General features: G+C 35.9%; 1 protein-coding gene across 1 annotated transcript in view; it reads right to left on the bottom strand.

Annotated features, from left to right (window-relative positions):
• Positions 1 to 25,636, bottom strand: part of ARIH1 (ariadne RBR E3 ubiquitin protein ligase 1) — a 116,053-nt gene that overhangs the window by 38,837 nt on the left and 51,580 nt on the right. The window contains exon 4 of the mRNA XM_029950604.1: positions 4,031 to 4,175. Coding sequence (XP_029806464.1) covers positions 4,031 to 4,175 — 145 coding nt within the window. The remainder of the gene's footprint in view (positions 1 to 4,030; positions 4,176 to 25,636) is intronic.

Raw genomic sequence — 25,636 nt, 5'->3', positions numbered from 1 at the left:
TTATGTGAAAAATGCTCATAAAATTTCTGATGTGGCTAATGACATTAGATACAAATAGTTAGGATACAAAATTCTATACTACAGCATATCAACTATATAAAGAATCCCCAAAAGCAGACATGGAAAAAAGAAGATCTATCAGTGTCCTGAAAGACAGAAATTATTTATCCGGTTTATATTACAGTGCTACTCTGACTGACAATGATTCTAACTCATTCACAGAACAAGTGAAGGTAAATATTTTGGAAATCAAATTCTCATACATTAAAAAAGAGATCTGGAAAGAAACCAGTCTACTGTCATTACCCCATTGCTAAAGAAGATCTGGCACTAATTAGTTGCCTATGGAATGGAGAGCATGTGATTTTCAAGGCTACAATGAGAAGGTACATTCTATAAAGGACAAATATAACAGAGTAAAAGATGAACAATTCTAAAATGTTTTATTCATATCTTAAACACAATATGCATCCGCATGTGCTTTATTCTTTTTTCAAATAAAGAATCCTTGAGATTGAGAGACTGAAGGTCACAATGGTTATTAAGTGATCACTGCGAGTAACCTTTGAAAATTCTAGACCAGGGATCATTATAAGATAAAAAGAAAGCTTTTTATTCTTTAAAAGCTTCTTTTCAATAATTTTTTAATCAGACAGACAACAATGCTAAATAAGATAAATTAGAAAATAAATCACACACACATTTTAAAGATAAAGCAAAAACTAACCTGTGGTACAAACGCTTTTACTATGCTCAAGAGCAGGGTCATTATCATGGATATATCTGAGTATCACCATTCCGCTGCAGTGCCCTTTCCCTCCTCCTCCTCCTTTCACAGATCCGTTTCTCTACTATCGCGCGCGCGCTTACCTACTTGGGTCCCTCAATCTTTCCGACTTGTCTTATCAACAAGCTTATCCCTGTTTATATCATAAATAAATCTGACCCAGAATACACTAAAAATAAATATTACATAAAGCAAATTAATCATCCTTTTAAAAAACTGAAAGAATAAACACTCTTATAGGGTTCATTTATCCCTACCATTTTACATACATAGCAACTAATCCCAAACAGCAGTAAGAACATTAAGAATTATCTTTCCTCCATCAGAAGTTAGACATAGGATTTCTAAAGTTAAAGCCATTTTGTTTATAAAAACTGAATAATCAGAACCTAAGTTCCCTCATCAATAACATGGAATGAGTTAAAAAGGAATATAGGGCCAGACATCAGATGTTTTCAGTGTTCCAAGCACAAAGATGCAGAATGAGGGGGATGAGGGATGGGAGGGTGGACAATCCTTATAATCTTCAAAGTTGCTTTTATTTAACACATCTGATTCTTAGAATATACAAATTACTTACTTCATAAAAATGAGATGATATAGCCCAAACTATACTTCCTAGTAGAGTGTGTGGGGGGGGGGGTAGTAAATATCGATCTTAACGCTTTAATTCAAAGCAACATTATTATAAAGGGAGTAACTGTTGTCAAGTTTAAGAAGCCCCTGAATTGGCCACAACACAAGGGATTGGGGGGTGGGGAAATTTATGAACCTTAAAAATGCCCAGAAGTCTCCAGAAACTGTTTTTAGATAAGAGATCATCCACGATAGTTCTGTACTTCAAAGTGCTATAAACTAAGTTACCAAAGCATCTGTTTAAAAAAACTTGTTTGCATGTGGCACTATAAAGCTAAAATTGCTTTCAGGAAGGATAAAGGTATTGAAAATATACATTAAATAAAAGGCAAGTTTCAGTGTTTGAAGAGAGCAGTGGAAATTGAAACATGGGAGTTGTACAACAGAGGTTAAAATTATCTTTCTATATTAGTTTAAAAACTATGAGAAAAGAAGTCCTAGTTTTATTACACTATATTTTTCTTAATGCTTGGCACAGTTTCCATAACAATCTTTAACTTGCTTTCCAACCCATGTTGCAGTCTGCTTTTTTGTCCTCTCACTTATATGGCCAAACTTCCTTTAAAGAGCAAGTTGTTCATATTTATTGCCTCTATTTCCTTTCCCACCTTCACATCAATGACTCTTCAGGTCATGCAGTATGGTTTCCATCTATTCACACTACTTAAATTAACTTTCCAATATCATCAGTAAACTTCATGTTGTTAACTCCAAAGTCACTCTTCAATTCTGTTCTCTGAAGTTTTTAGCACTGTTTGCCATTCTTAGAAGTGCATTCTCTTCCTTTAGCTTCTGTATTGCTACATTTGCTGGTTCACCTAACTACCCCACTTTCAGAGGTTATTTCAGAGGTCAATTTCAGTAGGAAATTCTCCCTTATCTAAAAACTGGGTTAGGTGTCTCTCTCCAACATGTTCCCACAGTATTATGATGAATATATCATTTTACTTATCTACCCAGCTAACCTGGCATTATGCCTTAATTCTCCACTGTGTTTCTAACACTTAGAATAGTGCCTGATGTGTTGAAAAAATGAAATGAACAAATAGCAGGCCTTTTAATTACAAGTACAAGCAAATTTACAATGAAAATCTCCAGTCATGATTTTTATTCTAATTTGTTGAGACAGACAATACCAAGGGCACAGACAAAGTTACAGGGGATATTTGTAAGCAGCTAGTTTCAGTACTCAAATTACATTTAAGATTTAAACTACAGAAGAGCGGGTTACAATAGAGCAGGAAGAAAAATGCCAGGGAATAAGGAAACTCTATATTATCTGGGACAAATTTTTTGGGTCAGTTATTACTTCACAGAAACTTTTATAAACTATATAAATGTCGACTAGCAAAGAGAATCTGTTAAAGACAGATAATAAATTGGTCAAAACATTAATTTACTGCATTTCTAATAGTAATGTTGATTGTTTTTTTAAAATACTCAAATTAAGATTGTGATCTAAAGGAGAGAGAAATTATATAATCCTCAGAAGAGCAGCAAGTTGAAAAAATTTCTTATCTAACTCATTTGAAAGATAAAAAGAACTCCAACCCAGTGAGATTTAATAATTTACTATGTAAAGCCAAATAGTTAGCATTAGAGCTATGATCTAACTTGAGAATTTGGAAATTCAACTCAACACTTTACGAATGAAATTATTTTTGTTCACTGTTCTATTTCTCTTTGTACTTAATTTTCCTTTAAAACTTCTTTTCTAAGTACTTGTACATGTGAACAAATTAGTTCCCTTCAAATGGGCCTCCACAGAGATATATATAAAACTCAAAAGAAAAACAATAAAAAACCTTCAATATGTTAAAATATATAATGCTGGCGACAAAGACTTTGTATATAGTAATTATTAGAGTTACTTAACTATTAAAGCAAAGAATATGAATAAGATAGTTATTTTTATATAATTAAATTATTCCTTAGCTATCTTGAAACATCTTAGAGGTGAATTCCAGGAGACTAAATACATGTATGCCACAAAAGTAAGGACCTGATAGAAAGATTATGTTTAGGCCTAAAATTCTTTACTAGACACGCCAAAGTAAATCACCTAAATTCAATAGGTTTTAAGAGGGATACTTTTACTGAAGAGAAACATCAATTAATTGGTCCTAGTGTCTGCTCCAACTTTGTTACCACTTGCTATATTTAAGACTCTCCAAAAGAATGGATCTGTATAAGTGAAAATCTTTAGTTATGAAAAATCCTGAAAGCTCCATAATAAAATACTATTAAAGATGTGTTTTGGATATTTATGAAAATGTTAGTTTTAAATCTGTTTTATTTTAGATGAAAAATTAGTCTACTCACTGCTCACCTATTGAACAATTCTCCCATGACAGTAAAATGAACTCAGAATAGATTTAGGTGTGTAATGACAACCTAGATAAGCTGCTGCTTTGAAAAGCAAACAGGGGAGGAGGGGGGAAGAACAAGCTCTATTCTTCCTCTTCCTTTCTCCTTAATTTTCTGATAGGTTACTGTTTACTATAATCCAATCCCAAACTCCCAGATCTTCCTTTGTTTAAATAATGAAAGTTGATTCACCCTCTGAAACTGAGAGTCAGTGCTAGCCTTAAACTACCAGATACTCACCGAGTTAGGGTAGTTCAAGTAGCAGATCTGACAAGGCATATCCTGTGCTGATGACCTTGTATTCATCTGGCGTGTTCGAGACTTTTTACTTGGATTAATTACATGACACTCAGCAAAGAGCTTCTCCAGGTTTCCATCAAAGTACCTGCATTATTTAAACAGAGAGGATGAGAGCCCAGCAATAGCACACTGTTAGAGCTCTCCAAAAACCTGATTTTCTATAGGGAACAGCAATGAACTAAATTAAAATAAACCCAAATCTTAACCTTTTTTGCTCGGAGGAAATAAGGTATATGGCTACAAACTGTAGCAAAATAGAGGGGTGTGTGTGTGTGTGTGTGTGTGAGGGTAAGAGAGAGAGAGAGAGAGAGAGAGAGAGAGAGAGAGAGAGAGAGAGAGGGAGGCGGGAGAGGAGAGGGAGAAAGCAGATTGAGCTTTTGCGCTGTTTTGGTCTTTGTTTTATCCTGGGAGATTAGGCTATTAGTATTTTAACAGTACTACAAGTAAAACTTAAGAATGAAAGTTGTTACTATCCCTGGTGGTGCCTTCTGAAGAGTAATGGTATTTTAAAAAGCTAAGCTTTATTTTATACAAGTAATTTTATTAAGAATTTTAGTTACACCAGCTTAAATATATTAGCAAGTAAACTACCTACAAAGCATATCTTACTCCACAAATCATTTACATCTGTCTCATTCTACAAAATATCTTTGCCTTCTAATTATTCTTAAAGTTCCTTTTAATTAACTAGCAAAGGGGATTAAGGAGGAAACAAAAAACTATACCTTAAAATGTTTTTTATATCAAATAATCTATATATTAGGTTTTCATATAGGTTTCAATAGGTTTCTAAATATACATAAGTAGTTCACCATCTAAAATAACAAAGAGCACGAAATGCCAAGTTATTATCTACAGAGCTTCAAGTAACTGCAAATTTCTTAACAGAAGACAGTGGCAAATACTTAGCACAGTATTTCCCATTAGTCCAGGTAAGACATGGTTGCTGGCCTCCCAAAATATCTTAATATTCTATGGGACAAGCAATAGATACAAAAACTTGCAATCTGTGAATCAAATATAACAAAAATATAAATGAAAGACCTGGTCAATTACTTTTTAGCGTATAAAGCCTAGGTGTCAATAATTACAGTGTTCTTTACATACAAACAAGAGGATCTCAAGTTAAAAAAAATAAGCGATACTCAAAAGAGATTTCATTTTTTTTTTTTTAATGCAGGTCTTGTTCATGCTTTGTGTCAAAGCACTTACTATGTATCTCCAGGAAAATCACTCAAGTGAGAACAAATCACTCTCCTCAGACTACTAAATATATTTTTATAAATACTTTGATTATAGTATGTTTCAACAAAATGATCAAATTATTAATCAAAATGTCCAGACATTATAAAAGGGAAACTCCTATAAACTTAAAAGTTGTTACTGATGATTCGGCTAATCAAAATATATAGAGCAGAAAATCAAATGCTTTCCTACTAATTATTTCTGAGAAAACTTAGGATGTTAAGTTTTATCTGAAAAGCAGAAAGCATATGAAGCTACCACTAAATATGAGCAGGTAAACCAATTTAATCACCTTGTTTTCAGAAAAATATTAATGCTCACAAGAGACAAACTTTGCCATCAAACTTGACTACATGAAATGACTTAACTCTCAATACTGTGGTGATCATTCTAGACAGCAATCTCTGCATACAGACATGTGTCTATAATTTCATATAAAATCCAGGTTTATAACCTTGAGTAAACAATATGTTAAGACATCTTTGTCAATGAATGTTACTTTTCATTGTTGCATTATATTCCACTGGAGTTATATACTATAATTTACCTTATACTAAGGGACAGTTAGATGTTCCACATATAAGTAATTCTACTTTAAAATCTTAGCCCATCTGATGGGGGTAGGGGTATCTAGACTTAACTTACATTTCTTTTTCAGTGAGGCTGAACATATTTTTCTGTGCAGATCTTACCATTAAGATTCCTTAGTATAGCAACAGGAAGAATAACCCTTTGTTTCATGGGTTGCTTTCTTCCCCCTAGTTTCTAACTTCCCTCAACTTGTTTAATGGTGTTTAATTGCCACTTTTAATTTTTATGTAGACATGCTGAACATACAATTCTGTTGAGTTCTACATTTCATACCAAGCTTTGCAAGATCTCTATACCTAAAAAATTATTAAGATTCATCTGTGACTTAATTAAGCTTTAACTGTTTCCATTAAAACTGCTGATTCACAAGGAAATTATTTTTGTGTACTAAGGAATAAAGCAGGGATTCCATTTCATTTTAATCTAAATGACTATTTACTGAAGGGTGTTTCAACTACCCCAAACACCTCCTGCTATTGTTAGGTCTCAACTTACCCCTCAGTTCCTCCCCCACTACAACCCCCACATTAGGTAACGTTCCCTGTATAACATCCTCATGAAACTCTGTACTCCTGTACAACACTTTCACATGACAAATTCCATAATCATTTATGCTTTCTCTGCTAGGATGTAAATCCCATCAGTGCTATTTTATTATTGCTGTAACACCTGTGTCTAGAAGAATCTTATTATAATTACTCAATTGCTTTTTAAAGAGATTATCTTTAAGATAATCCACATTAACAAATCTGAATTCCTTTGCTTTAGGCATTCTTTCTTTTTTTGTTTTTAAATTACGTTTATTTATTTAGAGAGAAAGAGTGAGCAAGGGTGGGGAAAGGCAGAGAGAGAGAGAGAGAGAGAGAGAGAGAGAGACAGACAGACAGACAGACAGAGAGAGACAGAGAGACAGAGAGAATGAATCCCAAGCAGGCTCCAGGCTATCAGCATCTGGCCCAAGGTGGGGCTCGAAAACTTATGAAGTCTAAGATCATGATCTGAGCCAAAACCAAGAGTTGGATGTTTAAAAGGCTAAGCCACCCAGGCACCCTTGCTTTTTTTAAACATACTTCTAAAGAAAGACTATAATGGGTTTATTAACTTTTTGATCCATTCTAGAAGCTTTCAGAGGATTTTCAAATACTGCCCATGTAAACAGAATGGAAAGTTTAAGAATCCATTCATACTAGGCCTAGAAATCTTTTTCTTTTATTTAATTCCATTTTATAAGAAATGTAACATTTTAAAAGTTGGTTTCCTTTTGTTTCTATTTTTACTGATTACACGGTCTACCAATGACTCTGTAATGGTTATCTGGAAACTACTGAAAACTAATTTATTTTCACTCAATGTAACTTAAAATCAGTACTTACACCTATTTTTTTCTTTTCTTTCTTTTTTTTTTTAGAGAGGGAGTATGTGTGCATGCAAGCAGGGGAGGTGTGGAGGGAGAGGGAGAGAGAAATTCCTGAGTAGGCTCCAGACAGCCAGCACAGAGCCCAACCCCACAAACCTGGGATCATGACCTGAGCTGGGATCAGGAGTAGGACGCTCAATCAACTGAGCCACCTAGGTGCACACCAATCCTATTTCTTCAAGTTCTCAACTTTAAATACATTGAGTGTCCTCATGTTAAATGACCAGATTTGTAACACTCTGGTTTTGTTTGGAAATTCCTGGAGCTTTTCCTAGTTGATTATCATTTTTTAAAATTGTTTCACTAATTACATTGTTTTTACATTATATACCTTTTCTTTCAAGATAATAAAAGCTACTTTTTGTTCCTTAACCTGATTATTAGCCGAATTACCTAATTACTTACACATAATTCAAATGCTTACTTTGGCCAAAATCTGCCCCCCACATCCCAACATTCTTTATATTGACAACATCCATTTCCTTCTGGTACCTGTTATTGAAGTCTGTGGTCAAAATAATTTTTCTCATTTTATAATTCAAGTCCTTTTTCACCTGGCATATATGTAATTTTGTTTTCTTCATTCTTGAAATTTAGTAGTTCTATGGGCTTTATCTTACATTCACCTTTCTTTTGAAATGTCATTCAGGCCTCCATTACTTCAAGATTCTTTTTAGTTATTAAGACTGTGTCCTGGTGGATTTGTACCCAGTCTTTGTTAATTTGTCCTCCTGTCTACCATCTGTTAATTCCTTCTTTGTCTTTTTCCTGTCCTACGTAGCTCTCTTGGCCATAGTATCTGTTCTGTTTCTTGCTGTTCCCACTGTGATTTTAAGTTCTGCAGGATTACTACTTGTCCCTTTTTACTTAGTTTCCTCAACTTCTGTTTCATCTTGTTCTGTTGTTTTATCAATTCACCTTTGATCCCTCATCTCACAAAGTCTATGGGTATTTTAATCTCCTTAAGTAAACATAGAAGGTTCTTTTTTTTAATTAAAAATTCTTTTTAATATTTATTTTTGACAGAGAGAGAGAAGATCATGAGTGGGGGGGCGGGGAGCAGAGAGAGAGAGAGAGAGACAGACAGACAGACAGAGACAGAATCTGAAGCAAGCTCCAGGCTCTGAGCTGTTAGCACAGATCCCATGTGGGGACTGAACTCACCAATAGTACGTTCATGACTTGAACCAAAGTCACGCTCAACCAATTAAGCCACGCAGGTGTCCCTTAAAAATTTTTAATGTTTATTTTTGAGAGAGAGACAGAGCAGAGCAAAAGTGGGGAGGAACAGAGAGAGAGAGGCAGACACAGAATCTGAAGCAGGCTCCAGGCTCTGGATTGCCAGCACACAGCCTGATTCAGGGCTCGAACTCATGAACCGTGAGATCATGACCTGAGCTGAAGTCGAACACTTACCCAACTGAACCACCCAGGCGCCCTGCTTCTTCTTTTTAGTTATGATTGTTTTATTAAGGACTACACTGCTCAAGAATATGGGTGGATTCTTAACTCCCATTTACCTGGTCACTATTTGCTAGCTTGCTAGATTTCATATACATCCTTCCTCATGTAAAACAGGCCAAAAAGAAAAGAGACTGATTCAGTGTGAAGCACTGCAGTTGTGGTATCTTGTTTAATCAGTTAACCGTGTTTCTCTCTGCTTCAATGACTTTACTAAATAGCTGCAAAGCTTATCCTAGGACATTGTTTCCCTCTTTTCCTGCAACTCCTGCCACCCACCCTTTTGAGAAAACTATTAATTTGATGAAAATAAAAAAGGAAGTGAAAATAAAAATAAGAATAGCAGTGTGGTTTTTCCTCTGGTGCAGTCTTTCCTCAATCAGGAAGAGCACAATTAAGAGTATCCCCCACCTCACCTCTCACATGGCCTAGATTTCTCCAGATTAAGACTATTAGAAGGACAACTGAAAGGTTTTTCAGTAGAGATTTTTAAATCCTCTTCTCTCTCTAGGGTTCTTTCTGTTCATTATGTTTACAGAAATATAGTTAAGCAAACTGGCACTTAATCAGTCAACTTTCCAGAATATCTAGATCTTAAATTTTTCATTTTTCTTGACTGCTGGACATAAATATACCAAACAATTTGAGTTAAATTTCAAGGCACTAACAGTTACAGCCTAGGAACTATGTCTGATGGTGGGGAGCGGAGACCTGCTGGTAGGGTACAAAGCTGGGTACAGTTGCTTTATGAATTTTGAGTGATGGTAGCATCATTGTTTGCCATTTCAGTATTTAATTTTGCCATTGGGGGTTTGTCTTAAAAGCCCCTATGGCTGCATGCTTCATAAATAGACCACTGTTGAAGAACTTATTTTCACAACAGAATCAGAAAAGCAAAAATGTTAAGCTAATTTAAAGTTATATAGTGGGCTTTTCTATTCTTTATTCTTAGACTGTTAAAAGTTCAGTAAGTTTTTAATGCTTCCATTACATATTTGTAACAAGTCAATTATTTTATTGCTGTTAAGTCTGAGAGGGAATAAAAATGCACACATATATGATAATGTATAAAGATACATTATATATAGCCATGTATAAATACACATATACACACACTTTTACTTCTAAATAACCAAATCATTTTGTTTCAATACTTTCGTGTGGCATTTTATGAGTACCAGACTTAAATTTCAAAAGGCAACAGAGCAGTCACAATTATTCTGTACCTTAATTAATTACAGTTTTGATAAAGCACTAAAAAAAAGTCTGTGACACCAACATCTCTTGTAGGAATTGCAATCTCAACTATTCTTTGGGTCTCATTAACCTGCTTCTAATGGTGTAATTTTTCCAATTTTAAAAAAGTATACTTAGGCAAAAGGTCAAAAGAACAAAGGAATAGCTTAAGTTTGTTTAAATCATATGGATGGATGGATAAAAACTGTGATCATATTTCTGAAAAACAAAATCAATAAGGCATGAAAAGAAGTCTTAGAACAGTATAACTAAACTATAGTAAATAAACTAGGAGAAAAGGCTTTCCCACATAGAGACATTAGTTTCAGAAACTCATATTCCATAGAAAGAAGCCAGGAGATGCAATATCGTATGGTAGTATAGACACATTATTAAGAAATATTGAACCAAACCGTTCTCATTTATAACCCTTAAAACTATTAGACCTTCAAAAAACTGTAATTGTGTTACTTTGATAAAAATTTAAATTAAAAAAAGGGCTTTTAAGGAAGAATGTGGTTTTGAAAGGTATTCTTTCAAAAGAAAGACTAAAATCAGAACTAAGATGACTGGCACACATATGAACCAGGAAAAGAACTAAAATGTAGGAATAGAAAAGTATGCACTTAAGAATAGAAAATCTTTTCTTTCTTTTCTTTTCTTTTTTTTTTTTTTTTGGCCTTTTATTTATTTTTGAGAGAGAGCGTGAACAGGGGAGGGGGCAGAAAGAAAGAGACACAGAATCTGAAGAAGGCTTCAGGCTCTGAGATAGTGGTCAGCACAGAGCCTGACGCCGGGCTCGAACCCACGAACCAAGAGATCATGACCTGAGCAGAAGTTGGACGCTCAACCAACTGAGCCACCCAGGCACCCCTGAAAATCGTTTCTTCTAAGGAAGACTTTTGGCCTTCATAAGAAAAAAAGTCTAATGAGGACTTAAACATGTCTATATAGAACTTGCAAAGTTTTATGATTTGGGGTGCCTGGCTGGCTTAGTCAGTTAAGTGATTTCAGCTCAGGTCATGATCTCACGGCTCATGAGTTCGCGCCCCCCCGGGGCTCTGTGCTGGACAGTGCAGAGCCTAGGGCCTGCTTGAGATTCTGTGTCGCTCTCTCTCTCTGCCCCTCCCCCACTTGTGCCTGCTCTCTCTCAAAAATAAACAAACATTAAAACACAAACGTTTTGTGATTTGGGGTGTATGGGTGGCTCACTCAGTCCGACTTTGGCTCAATTCATGATCTCACAGTTCGTGAGTCTCACAGTTCTTTCAGCACAGAGCCCATTTCAGAACCTCTGTCATACTCCCCCACCTCCCCTGCTCACACCCATGCACATGCGTGCTCTCTCTCAAAAATAAACGTAAAAAATTTTTTTTAAGTTTTGTGTTTTTTCCTGCTAATCTAAAAAATAAGTTTAGTTCTCATTGTTAACATTAATGTGTTATATGTGGTTTACAGCTAAATAAACATACTCATCATGTATTTTCTTAATGGTTTTTGAGACTGTAAGATTGTTCTCCCACCAAGGGAAAAACCCTAATAAAACAGCATGATCCTGAGCTTGATTACTTGCTGAGCAAAAAATCACTTTGACAAGTAGCTACTAAATAAGTCGCGGCACAAAAATCTTACTGCATAATTTAAAAAAAAATTTTTATTTAAATTCCATTAGTCAACATACAGTGTAATACTAGTTTCAGGTGTGCAATATAGTGATTCAACACTTCCATACATCACCCGGTGCTCATCACAAGTGCACTCCTTAATCCCCATCGCCTATTTAAGCCATCCCCCCACCCACCTCGCCTCTGGAAACCACCAGTTTGTTTTATGTAGTTAAGTGTCTGCTTTGTGGTTTGTCTCTCTTTTTTCCCTCTGATCACTTGTTTTATTTCTTGAATTTCATATACGAGTGAAATCATACATTGTCTTTCTCTGTTTCACTTATTTTGCTTACCATAATACTCTCTAGAGCTCTAACCATGTTGCTGCAAATGGCAAGGTTTCATTCTCTTTTATCTTATTGCATAATTTTTAAGAAACTTTCTGCCATTTGTTCCCTCATGCTTTATGCTTTCTGGTTCTGAGCCATGATGAAAGCAAGTATATAAAGAAACGAACTTAAGTGAAACAGATGTACGATAACCCTTTCTAGGCTTAAATTAGCACAATTGTAACAGAAACACAATAATATGCCATCTTTCCCAAAGGCTCCCATTCCCACTGATTACAGAAAAATTTAAATATACAAAAGTCAAAAATAAAGAGTAAATTGAGCTCCCACATACCCATCATCCAGCTTTAACAATTATCAACCTTTTGTTTATCTAAAGACTTTTCTGAAGAATACAATTTTATTCTCACATGATTTTTCTTAGATTTTATTTTTTAAGTAAAATTTGCGTTCAATGAGGGGCTTGAACTCACGACCTCAAGATCAAGAGCTGCATGCTCTACTGACTAAGCCTGCCATTCAGCTCATTCTCATATGAACTTTCAAGGCAGATGTAAAACTTTGCCAGACATTTTAAGAAGCAGCTAATGATTATTCCATTCATAGGTAGCTGTCCACGTTCTATGGCTCAATTAGGATTATTTCAATTTACCAAATTCTTCTAACCTAAAGCCTCTGGAGCTTCAAGAATGTTAAAGCACCCGAACCTTTATAACTGATTTACATGCCTCTTCTCTGTACCCCTCTATCTGAGGAAAAGTTCCAAAGCTTTTACTATTTTCTCAGAAGAGACGATGGCCTCTAAAATGACAAGAACCAATATTATTTTTTAAAACTATTTTTCACTTCTAAGAAACAAAGACAGTGGCTTCTGTGCCCTCTGTCCAAATATGTGCACGCAAGGGAAATGTCTACAGCCTCTTCTCCACTCAATGGTGCTTTCCTCCTGCTACACATGAGCAGCACCACTTAGTAAAGCGAAACAAACTACTTGTGATTCATGCAATAGTGGATCTGATTCCAATTAGGGAGAAATATAAAAAAATATATATAAAATACTTTTAAGTGGTATTTTATTTTGTTAACAGTGTTCCAATATATTTAATGGATGTAAATGCTGAGATGGTTGTTGAAAGCCTACTGGAAAAAAAGTATATTTAAAATCCAACTATGCGGGGCACACCTGGCTGGCACAGTTAGAAGAGCATGCAACTCTTAATCTCAGTGTTGTGAGTTCAAGCCCTATATTGGGTATAAAGATTACTTAAATCGTTAGGGGTGGGCGCCTGGGGGCTCAGCTGGTTAAGCATCTGACTTTGGCTCAGGTCATGATTTCACGGTTCATGGGTTTGAGCCCTGTGTTGGGGCACCGTGCTGACAGGTCAGAGCCTGGAGTCTGCTCTGGATTCTGTGTCTCTCACTCTCTCCCCTTTCCCCAATTACTGTCTGTCTCTCAAAAATAAACATTAAAATTTTTTTTAAGTTTTATTAAATGTTTTTAATTTGTTTTTGAGAGAGAGAGAAAGACAGCATGAGCGGGGGAGGGTCAGAGAGAGAAGGAGACACAGAATCTGAAGACAGGCCCTAGGCTCTGAGATAGCTGTCAGCACAGAGCCTGATGCGGGGCTTGAACCCACAAACCGTGAGATCATGACCTGAGCCGAAGCCGGACGCTTAACTGACTGAGCCACCCAGGAGTCCCTAAAAAACTTTTTTTAAACAAAATCTTTAAGGGAACCTGGGTGTCTCAGTCAGTTAAGCATCCGACTCTGGCTCTGGTCATGATCTCGTGGTTTGTGAGTTTGACCCCTAATTCAGGCTTTCCTGCTGTCAGTGCAGAGCCTGCTTTGGATCCTGTGTCTCCTTCTCTCGCTACCCTGCCTGCTAGCTCTCTCAAAAATAAAAACTTATAAAAAATAAAAAAACTTTAAAAACAAATAAATAAAAATAAATATAAGATGTAGCTATGCTAAAACTAAGTAATCAAAATACAAGACAGTGGGATGCCTGGGTGGCTCAGTCAGTTACGTGTGCTTTGGCTCAGGTTTTAGTGAGTTCAAGCTCCACGTCAGGTTCTGTGCTGACAGTTCTGAGCCTGGAGCCTGCTTCACATTTGGTGTCCTCTCCTCCTCCTTCCCCTGCTCATGTACTCTCTCTCTCTCCCAAAAATACACATTAAAGGAAAAACAAAATATAAGACAGTATATAAATAATATCCATTGTTACATAGTTCCCTTACATACTAAGTAACTATATTTGGAATTGTGCTGGTTTGTAGCAGTTGTTCATGGCTTTGAAGGAAAAATATAGATAGCTACTTCAATATGACATGCTAAGTATACAAGAGGTGGGAGGAGAATGTTAGGAAAGTGTAGAAAATAGCAACTAACTTCAAGAAGTTAAAATGACTTAACAGTAAACGTGAAGAATTCAGAAATTAAGGGGATCCTAAGGGCATCATAGGAGTTGTAATGAGATGTACAGAATTATATACAATGTCTGTGCACACAACCTCAGAATGAAATATTATTAGCTAATTTTGCATAAAATATAAAAAATATCTACATTTGTATAAAATATAGCTCTTGAGGAGACTGGGTCTTGAATAGTCAAAGGCATCCTAACAGTATAGAGGAATAAGTACAGACATATAAAATAGAGTGCAAAGTATGAAAGGTTTTCAGAAGTCAGTATAGCTTTGATGAGGCAGGAACCACAAAAGCAGTGGAGGTTGATAAAATGAGTCCACACTGTCAAAGTTAAGTTTAGGACAAACATGATAGCAGAGCCTAGGAAAGCAGTAAGAAAACTGTCTTGGCAATACACTGATTTACTTGTAGGTAACCAAAGGTACTATTAATCCCAAATCAATCCAAAAACAAACTGAACCTTTCCTGTTAAGGTTTTTCTTTTTTCTACGTGTGCGTGTGTTTTAAAGCTATTTTTATTGACATAACACAATTCTAGAAAAGTGCATAAATATCAATGAGTAGCTTACAAACTGTTATAAAGCAAAGACTTGCATATAACCACAACTCAGCACAAGAAATAAAATACTGCAAGTATTTCATAAACACTCCAAATATTTCTTCTCACTAACAAGCTCCTCTTCACCGAGAGGTAATCATTATCCTGTTTTTCTTTATAGTTTTACCATCTAAATATACATCCTTAAACAATATGGCCTAGTTCTGCTGATTTTTGAATTGCATACAAACAAAATCACATAAAAGGTAGATATTTAGAGGTCTTCCTTTCACTCAATATGATACTTCTGTGTTGTTGTTGTTGTTTTTAATTTGAGAGAGAGAGGACGAATCTTAGGAAGGCTCCACTCTCGGTACGGAGCCTGATGCGGGGCTTGACCCCATGACCCTGCAATCATGGCCTGAGAGTTGAAATCAGGAGTCATTCAAGGGACTGAGCCACCCAGGCACTCCGCTAAAGATGATGGTTTTTAAGATCCATCTATATAGTCACTTGTAGCTCTAACTCATTTATTTTTATTGTTGAATAGTTATATAAATATATCATAATTATCCATCTATCTATAGGCATTTATGTTGTTTGCAGGTAGGAGCTGTTATGAATAATGCTGCTATGAGCACACTTATGACTTACAATTTAGATGTGCATTGTTTCTTTCTACTGGGTATATACCTGGGAGTGGAATTACTGAGTCAAAGATGTGTGTAGGGGCGCCTGGGTGGCTCAGTCAGTTAAGTGTCCGACTTCAGCTCAGGTCATGATCTCACAGTCTGTGGGTTCAAGCTCCACGTCGGGCTCTGTGCTGACAGCTCAGACCCCGGCGCCTGCTTCAGATTCTGTGTCTCCCTCTCTGCCCCTCCCTCACTCACGCGCTCTCTCTCTCTCTCTCAAAAATAAACAAACAATTTTAAAAAAGGACGTGTATAAATACTAAGAGGAAAAACTCCCTATTTTTACAAGGTCCTTCTAAAATCTTTTGACAACTTATCAGTAGATTCCTTTGGGTTTCCTATGTACACAATTCACATCATCAGTGAATACGAACTGTTTATCATCTCCATTACAACTGTGATACTTTTTTGGGGCGCTTGGGTGGCTCAGTCGGTTAAACATCTGAGTTTGGCTCAGGTCATGATCTCAGATCTCACGGATCATGGGTTCGAGCCCCATGTCAGACTCTGCTGACAGCTAGCTCAGAGCCTGGAGCCTGTTTCAGATTCTGTGTCTCCCTCTCTCTCTGACCCTCCCCTGCTTGTGCTGTCTCTGTCTCTCAAAAACAAACAAACAAACAAACAAACCAAAAAAATTTTACAACTGTGATACTATTTTCATGCTACTGGCTAGTGTCTTCTTCAGTATTATGTCGAAAAGAAGTGAAAATAATACATATACCTGTTTTGAACTCTAAAAGGGAAATCTTTTCCACATTTCAGCATGAACTATGATATCTTAACAGGTGTGTTTACAGATTTACTACATTAAGAAAGTTAGTTATTTTTTGTGCCTAGTTTGCTAATGGCTTCTTTTTAAAATCCTGAATGAATGGTGCCTGGGTAGCTCAGTCAGTTTAGTGTCTGACTCTTGATTAGCTCAGTTCATGATCTCATGGTTTGTGAGATCGACCCTGGTGTTGGGCTCTGAGCTGGCAGTACTAAGCCTGCTTGAGATTTTCTCTCTTTGCCCCTCTTCACGCTCTCTCTCTCTCTCAAAATAAATATTTTAAAAATAAATAAATAAGATCATGAATGATTACTGATTTTTAGCAACTGCTCCTTTGCATCTATTGAAACTGCTTTTTCTCATTAAAATTTTTTCAAGTGACCATATTGAATTGTTCCAGGTTAAACCGGCCTAGATATCCTGGGATAAATTTGCAAATATTTGACGTTTTATATTTTGCGTCTATGCAAATAAGAAAAACTGGCAGGTAATGTTTCTTTGGGTTTTGGAATCAAGGTTGCGACAGCCTTATAAAGGTGGGCAATCCTTGTTTTGTTTTTGAAAAGAATACAAGGTTAGAAAATATAATGTTGGAGTTACTATCTCATTTAATGTTGGCAGAACTTCCCAGTATATCCACATGGACTTACATTTTTCTTTACAGAAAACTAATTTATAGCAATAGCCCGTATAAGCCCTATTATTTATGTCAATTTCAGTAAATTGAACATTGCTAAGCATTTTATATTTCAGTACAATTAAAATTTTGACACACTTATCCGCAATATCTTTTAAGGTTATTATTGCTTTTAAATATCTGCAGTATTCAAAGTGACATTCTTTTTTTTTTTAATGTTTATTTTTGAGAGACAGAGAGCATGCATGAAAGTGGGGGAGGGGTAGAGAGTGAGGGAGACAGCGGATCCAAAGTGAGCTCTAACATGACAGAGAGCCTAACATGGGGTTAAAGCTCACAAACCGTGAGATCATGACCTGAGCTGAAGTTGGACTCTTAACCAACTGAGCCACCCAGGCACACCCTGAAGGGACATTCTTTTTCATTTCTAACATTAGTTATTTGTGCTTTTTTTCTTGATTAATCTCAACAATGTTGTTAGTCTTTTAAAAAAATCTTTTGGCTTGATCCGCTCTACTGTAGGTTTCTTTTCTATTTTATTAAATTCTGCTCTGTGTTATTTCTTCTTGTAATTTCTCTAAATTTATTATGTTGCTTGTTTTCTATCTTGATACATCTAGCTCATTACTTGAGACTTGAGATGAAAACTTTTAGTTTACTACTTTCCTTATGTATACATTTAAGGTTATACACTCTACTCCTGAGCACAACTTAGGCTGCATTCCCCAATTTTTCCCCTTAATATTCAAGCAGTTGATTAAATAATTATGAATATTTGAAATTTGAACAGTGATAGAACTTAAAACAAAATGTTGACTTAAAAAAATACAAAGGCTAGTTACAACATAAAGGTGTTTATGTTAATTAAAAGATAGTACTGTTTATGAAAATATTTTCATGAACATAGTATTCTAAATTGGCATTTACTATCTTTCAACCTACTGAGGTATCATCTTACTATCACTTCCATTGTTGCTGTTAAGAAGTCAGCTGTCTTCTAAAAGAATATAAGTATAATATTCTTTGTATATTTTTTCTCTGTATACATTATATATACACAAATCTTTGCTTTTTGAAAGTAATCTGCCTTGTGTCTTATTGCTTTTATGATGGTCTATTTTTGCTGTTGTTTCTGTAGTTGTACTATGACATTTAAAAATATGCATTTCCGCCCCCCCATTATCAATTTTTTTTTTTACCATATTTCATGAAATCTAAAGTGCTCTGGTGCTGAAACTTCATGATCTTACCAGAAAGTGAAAGGGAAAAATTTTCACATGTCAATATTTTAGTATTGTTGGACTGTAAGGTGCCATCAGTTGAAAAATGTATTCAAACTTCATGCTCGCTTCGGCAGCACATATACTAGAAAGATGCATTCAAATGTCAAACGCATTAAAATATCTTAGAATCAATGAAATATTACTTATTATGCATGGGAACTGTTAGGCTTCTTAAATTCTGCGGCATAGTTTTCTTTTACCAATCTAGAAAATTATCATCCTTTAAGATCTTCAAATACTGCCTCTGGGACATTCTCTCCTAAAACTCAATGAGATCTTCTCATTATACCCTCTATGTTTCTTAATTTTTCTTCTGTATTTTCCATCTTTTAGTGTATGTACTTAATTTAGATAGTGGTTTGATCTTTTGGTAAATTAAACCTCTCTTTAGTTTTGTCTAATATATTGTTAAATTAATTCACTCAGTGAATTTTGCTTATTTTGTTATAGTTTGAGTGCTTAATGTTCTTTCCCCAGAAAAGATTCATATTTGCTTCTGTCAAGTGCCTGGATACATTAACAGTGTGGGACCATCTTAATCCACATTCAAGGCTTAAAGTTGTTTGGACTACCCAGATGACATGAACATTATCTTCAATCTTCAGAAGAGCTGATTTACCTAATCCTCATTCTTCCAGAACTTCACTTTTTTTAAGTTTACTTATTTATTTTTGAGAGACAGAAACAGAGAGAGAACACACACACAGGGGAGGGGCAGAGAGAAAGAATCCCAAGCAAGCTCTGCACTATCAGTACAGAGCCCCACACAGGGCTCAAACCCACAAGCTGTGAGAGCATGACCTAAGGGAAAATCAAGACTCAGATGCTCAACTGACAGAGCCACCCAGGCACCCCTACCTAATCCTCATGCCTGGTGGGCCTAAGACTCCAACTTTTTTCTCTAACACCCCCCACCCCCAACCAAAGGGCCAACAAAAATCACAGCTCAAGCTCTCAGCTACCCCTTCTACATCAGAATAGACTTCTGGGGCAAAGCAGACTGGAATGCTCTGGCTCATCTCTCTACATTTCCATATTCTCTTATTCCTTCCTATTTTACTAATTCTTTGATGTTCTTGATTTTTATTTTTTCAATTTATTTATTTTTTTATTTTCTTAATTTTTAAGATGTTCCAATATCATACAGATTTCTCTATTATATTTAGTGGATAGAATGGTCCAAATTACCAAAGTTTCCCAGAGCCTTATATTTTCTCTGTCACAGTTAAAACTCTCCCTGAACATCTCCTCCACCTATACTTTGCTTTCAATTAACCATCACCTCCTAAGTCAAGCCAATATTCCCTTTTATTTAGATTATTAAAATAGTTTTCCAATGGGTCATCCTGCTGATAGCTAATCGGCTCATATTGTACCGATTTTTTCTCCAATAATGCCCTTAATGTCACATTTCTCCATAAAACAACCTTCAAAGCTTTCCACTTAATAGGGGGAAAAAAGCCAAATTCATGCTGAGGTTCCCACTCCACCTGCCCTGCTAAGTCCAATCAAAAGACATCTCATCAATAAATCCTTTCCTGCCTGAACCTTATCTCTAAGTACCTGAAGGGTACAAACTGGTGTGTGATACATTGTTCTGTGATGCTGTTCATCACTAAACCTCTGCTCGATGTCTCCTACAAAACTGATATTCAAAAACATTCCTGAAATGTATGAAGTAGTAAGGTAAGTAGCAAGACTAAGGACAACAGAGTAACTTCAGATGAAGGCACTAATGGAGAAAAATTGCTCCAAGTTCATTCAGCTAAGGTGGTGGCAGAGCAGATAGATATTCCATGTACTCGACCGCTATAGTATAATAAGATGGTTCATTTGCTTCTTTTTGTACATGCTCTCCAGTAACATCTAAACTGTTTAAATAGTAAAAAACACACTATAATATAGATGAGTGATGAATGCTATCACAATAGCCTGCTTTCTGACAAACCAAATTTATTTTTACATCTTACAAGTTAACTGAAACAATGGTATCATTAGTGATGCAGCTAAGAAAAGTTCCAGACCATCATAATATCATGCAAGCACTGGTTCCAGTACCTATTTACTAAATGGTATTAATCCTTAAGAATGAAAACTGGAAAGTTATTTGCAACATAGTCTGCATTGAAATCAATCTTCAAGATTCTTTGATTACACCTGCCCATTAAAAGTAGTAAGCCAAAGAGCACCTACCTATATTTCCCCTCACCTCAAACATCTCAGTTAACTCATTAACACACATCTTATAGAAGAGATACTGACTTTTTACTTGTTATCAACACTAAAGAAGCTTGACTTGGGGGTTCTATCTCTAGCCCCTAACATACTAAAATCTGATTTATGTACATGTCATAATTTTCAGGAATTACATACATATTACAAAAAATAAAATCTACAAATGGTTGGATTACAGTATTTACTAAATACTGACTATAAATTAGATGTTCTGTTATGCACTAGCAATGAAAAACAAGATAGTTTTATGCCCAAAAAACTCTAACAAAAGTGTTCAAATATTGGGGCACCTAGGTAGTTCAGTTGGTTAAGCCTCTGACCTCAGCCCATGTCATGATCTCATAGTTCGTGCGTTCGAGCTCCATGTCAGGCTCTATGGTGACAGTCTCTCTCTCTCTCTCAAAAAAAAAAGAAGTGTTAAAATATTAAATCAAATACATTTAAAAATGCAAAGGAAGAAGTGATTAACTTCTTGAGAAGAAAAGTCATCTTAGAAGTAAAGCTTATGTTGGGCTTTAAAGAACAATTAGGAAAAAGGATAAAGAAAAAGGCATGGCAACATGGGCCAAAGACACTACGATTCCAAAACTGCTCCCTAGGGCTTTCCAACTAAAAGCCTACATAGATATCCACAGAACCCCCATGTGAGACAAAGGTAACAGACACAAAGTTGGGTCAACACAAAAATGAATTTCGTGACACCTTAAAAGTTGTGTACTACTAAGATCAAATATGAGAACAGAAATAAAGATATAAAGAGAAGATAACAGAAAGGCAAATAGAAGCTGGATTTTTAAATGTCTAGTAAGAGGAGGCAGGTGGGGAGAATAGGCAAATAGGTGAAGGGGATTAAGAGGTACAAACCTCCAGTTACAAAACAAGTAAATCACAGAGATGAAAAGTATAGCAACAGGGAATATAGTCAACAATATTGTAATAATATTAAATGGTGAATTACCATGGTAAGCACTGAGTAATGTATACAATTATTGAATCACTGTTATTAACCTGAAACTAAAATAACATTGTATTTCAATAGTAATAATAAAAAATCTAAAACAAAAAAAGCCTGTCATAAAAAGAAAAGGAAAAGAAAGAACTCTTTCTCTTAGTCTCTCCTGATGAAGGATTCATGCCTAGCAGGAGCAGGGTGACCTATAGTTTACAAAAAGCATAGTTCCTGAAAAAGATTCAATGAGGAATTCATTCTTTCAAAACCAAGGGTAAGGATATATCCAGCTTTCAGAGGCAGAAAGAGCAGAAATATTATTGTGATACCACATACCCAATATGATAGGAGTTGTGATGCCAGTGTCCAATGGCAACAGCATGTTCACTGAAACAGTCTGACGCTGTGATTTGGGCACTTTTCCTGGATGCACAGCCTTCATGGCAGATTCGTAAGCTTTAATGTTGTTTTCACTTATTCTCTCCAAGTTTGTTTACAACTAAAAACCCTCAATGGTAACAGATGAAATAATGGAAGCAACTTCCCACAAAATTTGTAAGATCAATGCCAGATGGCAAGGTTAGCCTTCTAAAGAAGTAGAAGGGCAGATATAAGTTGTTGCTGCACTCCTGATTTTCTGATCTCCTCTGTTTTGCTTTATCTGGAGGAGCACAGGAAAAAATCTAGTGCATAGAAAAAATTCTATTTATATAAGAGAAGAGAAATTAATCTACAGAGCAAAAATGCAGAAGGCTGGGTAAGAAAGAAAATGGCAAAGGCCTGGAAAGCTGCTATGAGAGATAAAAGACAACACCAAAAATACAAATGGTCCCTTCTACATTAGCCCTACTCACCTTTACCAAAATGTATTTTTTTTTAATTTTTTAATGTTTTTTATTTTTGAGAGAGAGAGAGAGACAGTGCGAGCAGGTGAGGGTCAGAGAGAGAGGGAGATACAGAATCTGAAGCAGGCTCCAGGCTCTGAGCTGTCAGCACAGAGCCCGACGCAAGGCTCGAACTCACAAACCGTGAGATCATGACCTGAGCCCGAGCCGGACGCTAACCAACTGAGCCACCCAGGCGCCCCACAAAATGTACTTTTAAAAGGAACATATTACTTGTTTTTAGGGTAAGGACAAATTTGTTTAAACCATGGACTAGATGTCTGGGGGCAAATAAGAATTATTGGCAAGGATCTATTTATACCTCAATGGCCTTCATTAGACCAGAAGATACTCCTCCAAGGCAAGGACTAGGACTCCCTAATGAATAAACAAACAAACAAAAAATTGATATGCTTGATATATGGAAATGAGGAATGACAACAGAAAGAGAGGACAGAATTAAAGTACTTCACTTTAATTTCAACTAGGATAAGATTTATCTTTAAGTATGTCAAAATGAATATATATGATATTTAAAGTATATTCTGTGTTACTAACTGGCAAGTTAAGATTTATTTTTAATGGCATGTAACAAAATTATTGGCCATATTGTCTAACTTTTCTTATGATTCTGGGGAACCTAACTGTTACAAGACTGACATACAGGTCACCTTCAATTTTATACTCAAGGACAGGAAGGTGCACAGTGTCACTGAACCTACACCTCCTTACATTCTAGGTTTCTTTTCACTTTCCAAGGGTATTAAGGGAAGGTGAAGGAGAAGACATGGAAAGGGGCCTAGGCATTGGTGTTTTTTAAGTTCTCAGGTGATTCTAATCTGCAACAACTTTAATAGTTTGTCAGTTGATTCTTTGGGGGTTTTGTAGGTAGATGATTATACCATCTACTTCTCTTCCTTTTTTTAAATAAAAGTTTTAATACAAATGAGTGTTGGGGCATCTGGGTGGCTCAGTCAGTTGAGCATCCGACTCCTAATTTTAGCTCAGGTCACAATCTTATGGTTCATGCATTCAAGCCCTGCACTGAGCCCTGCACCGACCATGTGGAACCTGCTTGGGATTCTCTCTCTCTGCCACTCCTCTGCTTGCTGTCTCACTCTCAAAATAAATAAGCTTTTAAAAAATAAGTGCTTATTTTCTGAATCAGTTATCTTGTTATTATAATGTTTTTCTGTGGTTACTGAAGAAAATTCACAGCACACATAAAAGTATAGAGAAGAGTCTAAAAATAACCCATTACCCTTCCATCCCCCAATCTTTATCCACTTATTTAATTTGCCATGTGTTATTTTATTTATCAGAACTTCCAGATCATTTAAATGCTGGTATAGCCAGAATCTTGTTTGGATTTAATGGACATCCTTCCAATATTTCAAAATTAAGGATAATTCTGCTGTTGATCATTAGCTGATATTCTTTATTAAAGTAAGAAATTATCTTCCTAGATTGCTAGAAATTGTTCTTCTTCCTTTCTTTCTTTTAATGTTTTTTTAATGTCTTTATTTTATTTTGAGAGACAGAGCAGAGATCGAGTGGTGGAGAAGCAGAGAGAGAGGGAGACACAGAATCTGAGCAGGCTCCAGGCTCTGAGCTGTCAGCACACAGCCCAACGTGGGGCTTGAACCCACGGACTGTGAGATCATGACCTGAGCCCAAGTCGGATGCTCAACCCACTGAGCCACCCAGGCGCCCTTCTTTCTTTCTTTAATTTTAAGTAGGCCCCATGAGCAACACAGGGATTGAACTCATGTCTCTGAAATTAAGAGTTGCATGCTCTACCAACTGAGCTAGCCAGGCACCCCTAAAAATTATTTTTTCCTAAATCATGGGTAAATGCATAATGTATTAAATGCATCCCTAACAGTTATTATCATTTCCTTTTTGTTTCTCTTTACTGTTTTAAATTAGTAACTACTATAGATAAGTTTCTCCAAGGCTGACCTGTTTTTGCATTCCTAGGAGGAATCCTACTAGACCATTAATTCTTCCAATTTAAATGTTATTTTATTTATGAATTCAACAGGTATGTTCATAATAAAGATGGTTTTCTTATGCTGTCTTTGTTAAATTCTGTAACAAGGGTTATTCTGATCTGGCTAATAGGAATTAATGTCCTATCTTCTTCTATGTTCTGAAATAATTTTCACCAGAAACTGCAGTTCCTTGATGGTTTATTAGATAGAACTTGACCATAAAATCATGTGTTTTTTGGAGAAGTAGATGGATCTTTTAGTCTATTTACTATATTCTTCCATGGCTATATTTCTACTTCTTGTGGGGCAATTTAATTTCCATTTCTAAGCTTTCAAATATATTGGTAAAAATAGTATAAAGTATTCATTTTAAATTTTGAAATATCTTCCCCATCTATAATTATGAATTATCCCCAAAGTTTATTTGTTCCCTTCTTCCCTAGTCCCCATCACATTTGCCAGTGGTTTATTTCCTAACCCTTTCAAAATAGCTTTAACTTTTTAAGAGCAGTTTTAGTTCACAGCAAAACTGAGCAAAAAGTACACAGCATTCCCTTATGCCCCTTACCCCATACACGCACAACCTGACCCACTAAACATTTCACATCAGAGTGGCGTATCTGATAGAATCAATGTACCTACACTGACACATCATTACCAAAGTCCATAGATTACATTAGGGTTCACTTTGTGTTACACATCTTACAGGTCTGGATAAATGTACAAGGACATATATGTACCCTAACAATTTCATACAGAATAGTTTCATTGCCCTAAAAATCCTTTTTACTCCATATATTCATCCTTATCTTCCCCATCTCCCGGCAAGCACTGATCTTACAGTCTCCGCAGTTTGGCCTTTTCTAAAACATTATATGATTGGAATCATACAGTGTGTAGCCTTTTCAGACTGGCTTCTTGCATTTAAGGTTTCTCCATGTCTTTTCATGACTTCATGGCTCATTTCTTTTTAGCACTAAATAATATTCAATAGTCTGGATGTACACCACAGTTGATTCATCCACCCACCAAGAAGGACATCTGACTGCTTCCAAGTTTTAGCAATTATGAATGTTCATGTGCAGGTTTTTGTGTGGTTGGAAGTTTTCAACTCATTTGGGTAAATACAGAGTGTGACTGCTGGATCCCATGGTAAAAGTATGTTTAGTTTTGTAAGAAACTGCCAAACTATCCCCACCAGCAATGAGAGTCCTTGTTGCTCCACAACCTCA

This window comes from Suricata suricatta, chromosome 9, assembly GCF_006229205.1.
Source record: "Suricata suricatta isolate VVHF042 chromosome 9, meerkat_22Aug2017_6uvM2_HiC, whole genome shotgun sequence".
Taxonomy (NCBI): Eukaryota; Metazoa; Chordata; class Mammalia; order Carnivora; family Herpestidae; genus Suricata; species Suricata suricatta.
Note: the sequence above shows the minus strand (reverse complement) of the source record. Positions and strands in the feature narration are given on the sequence as shown.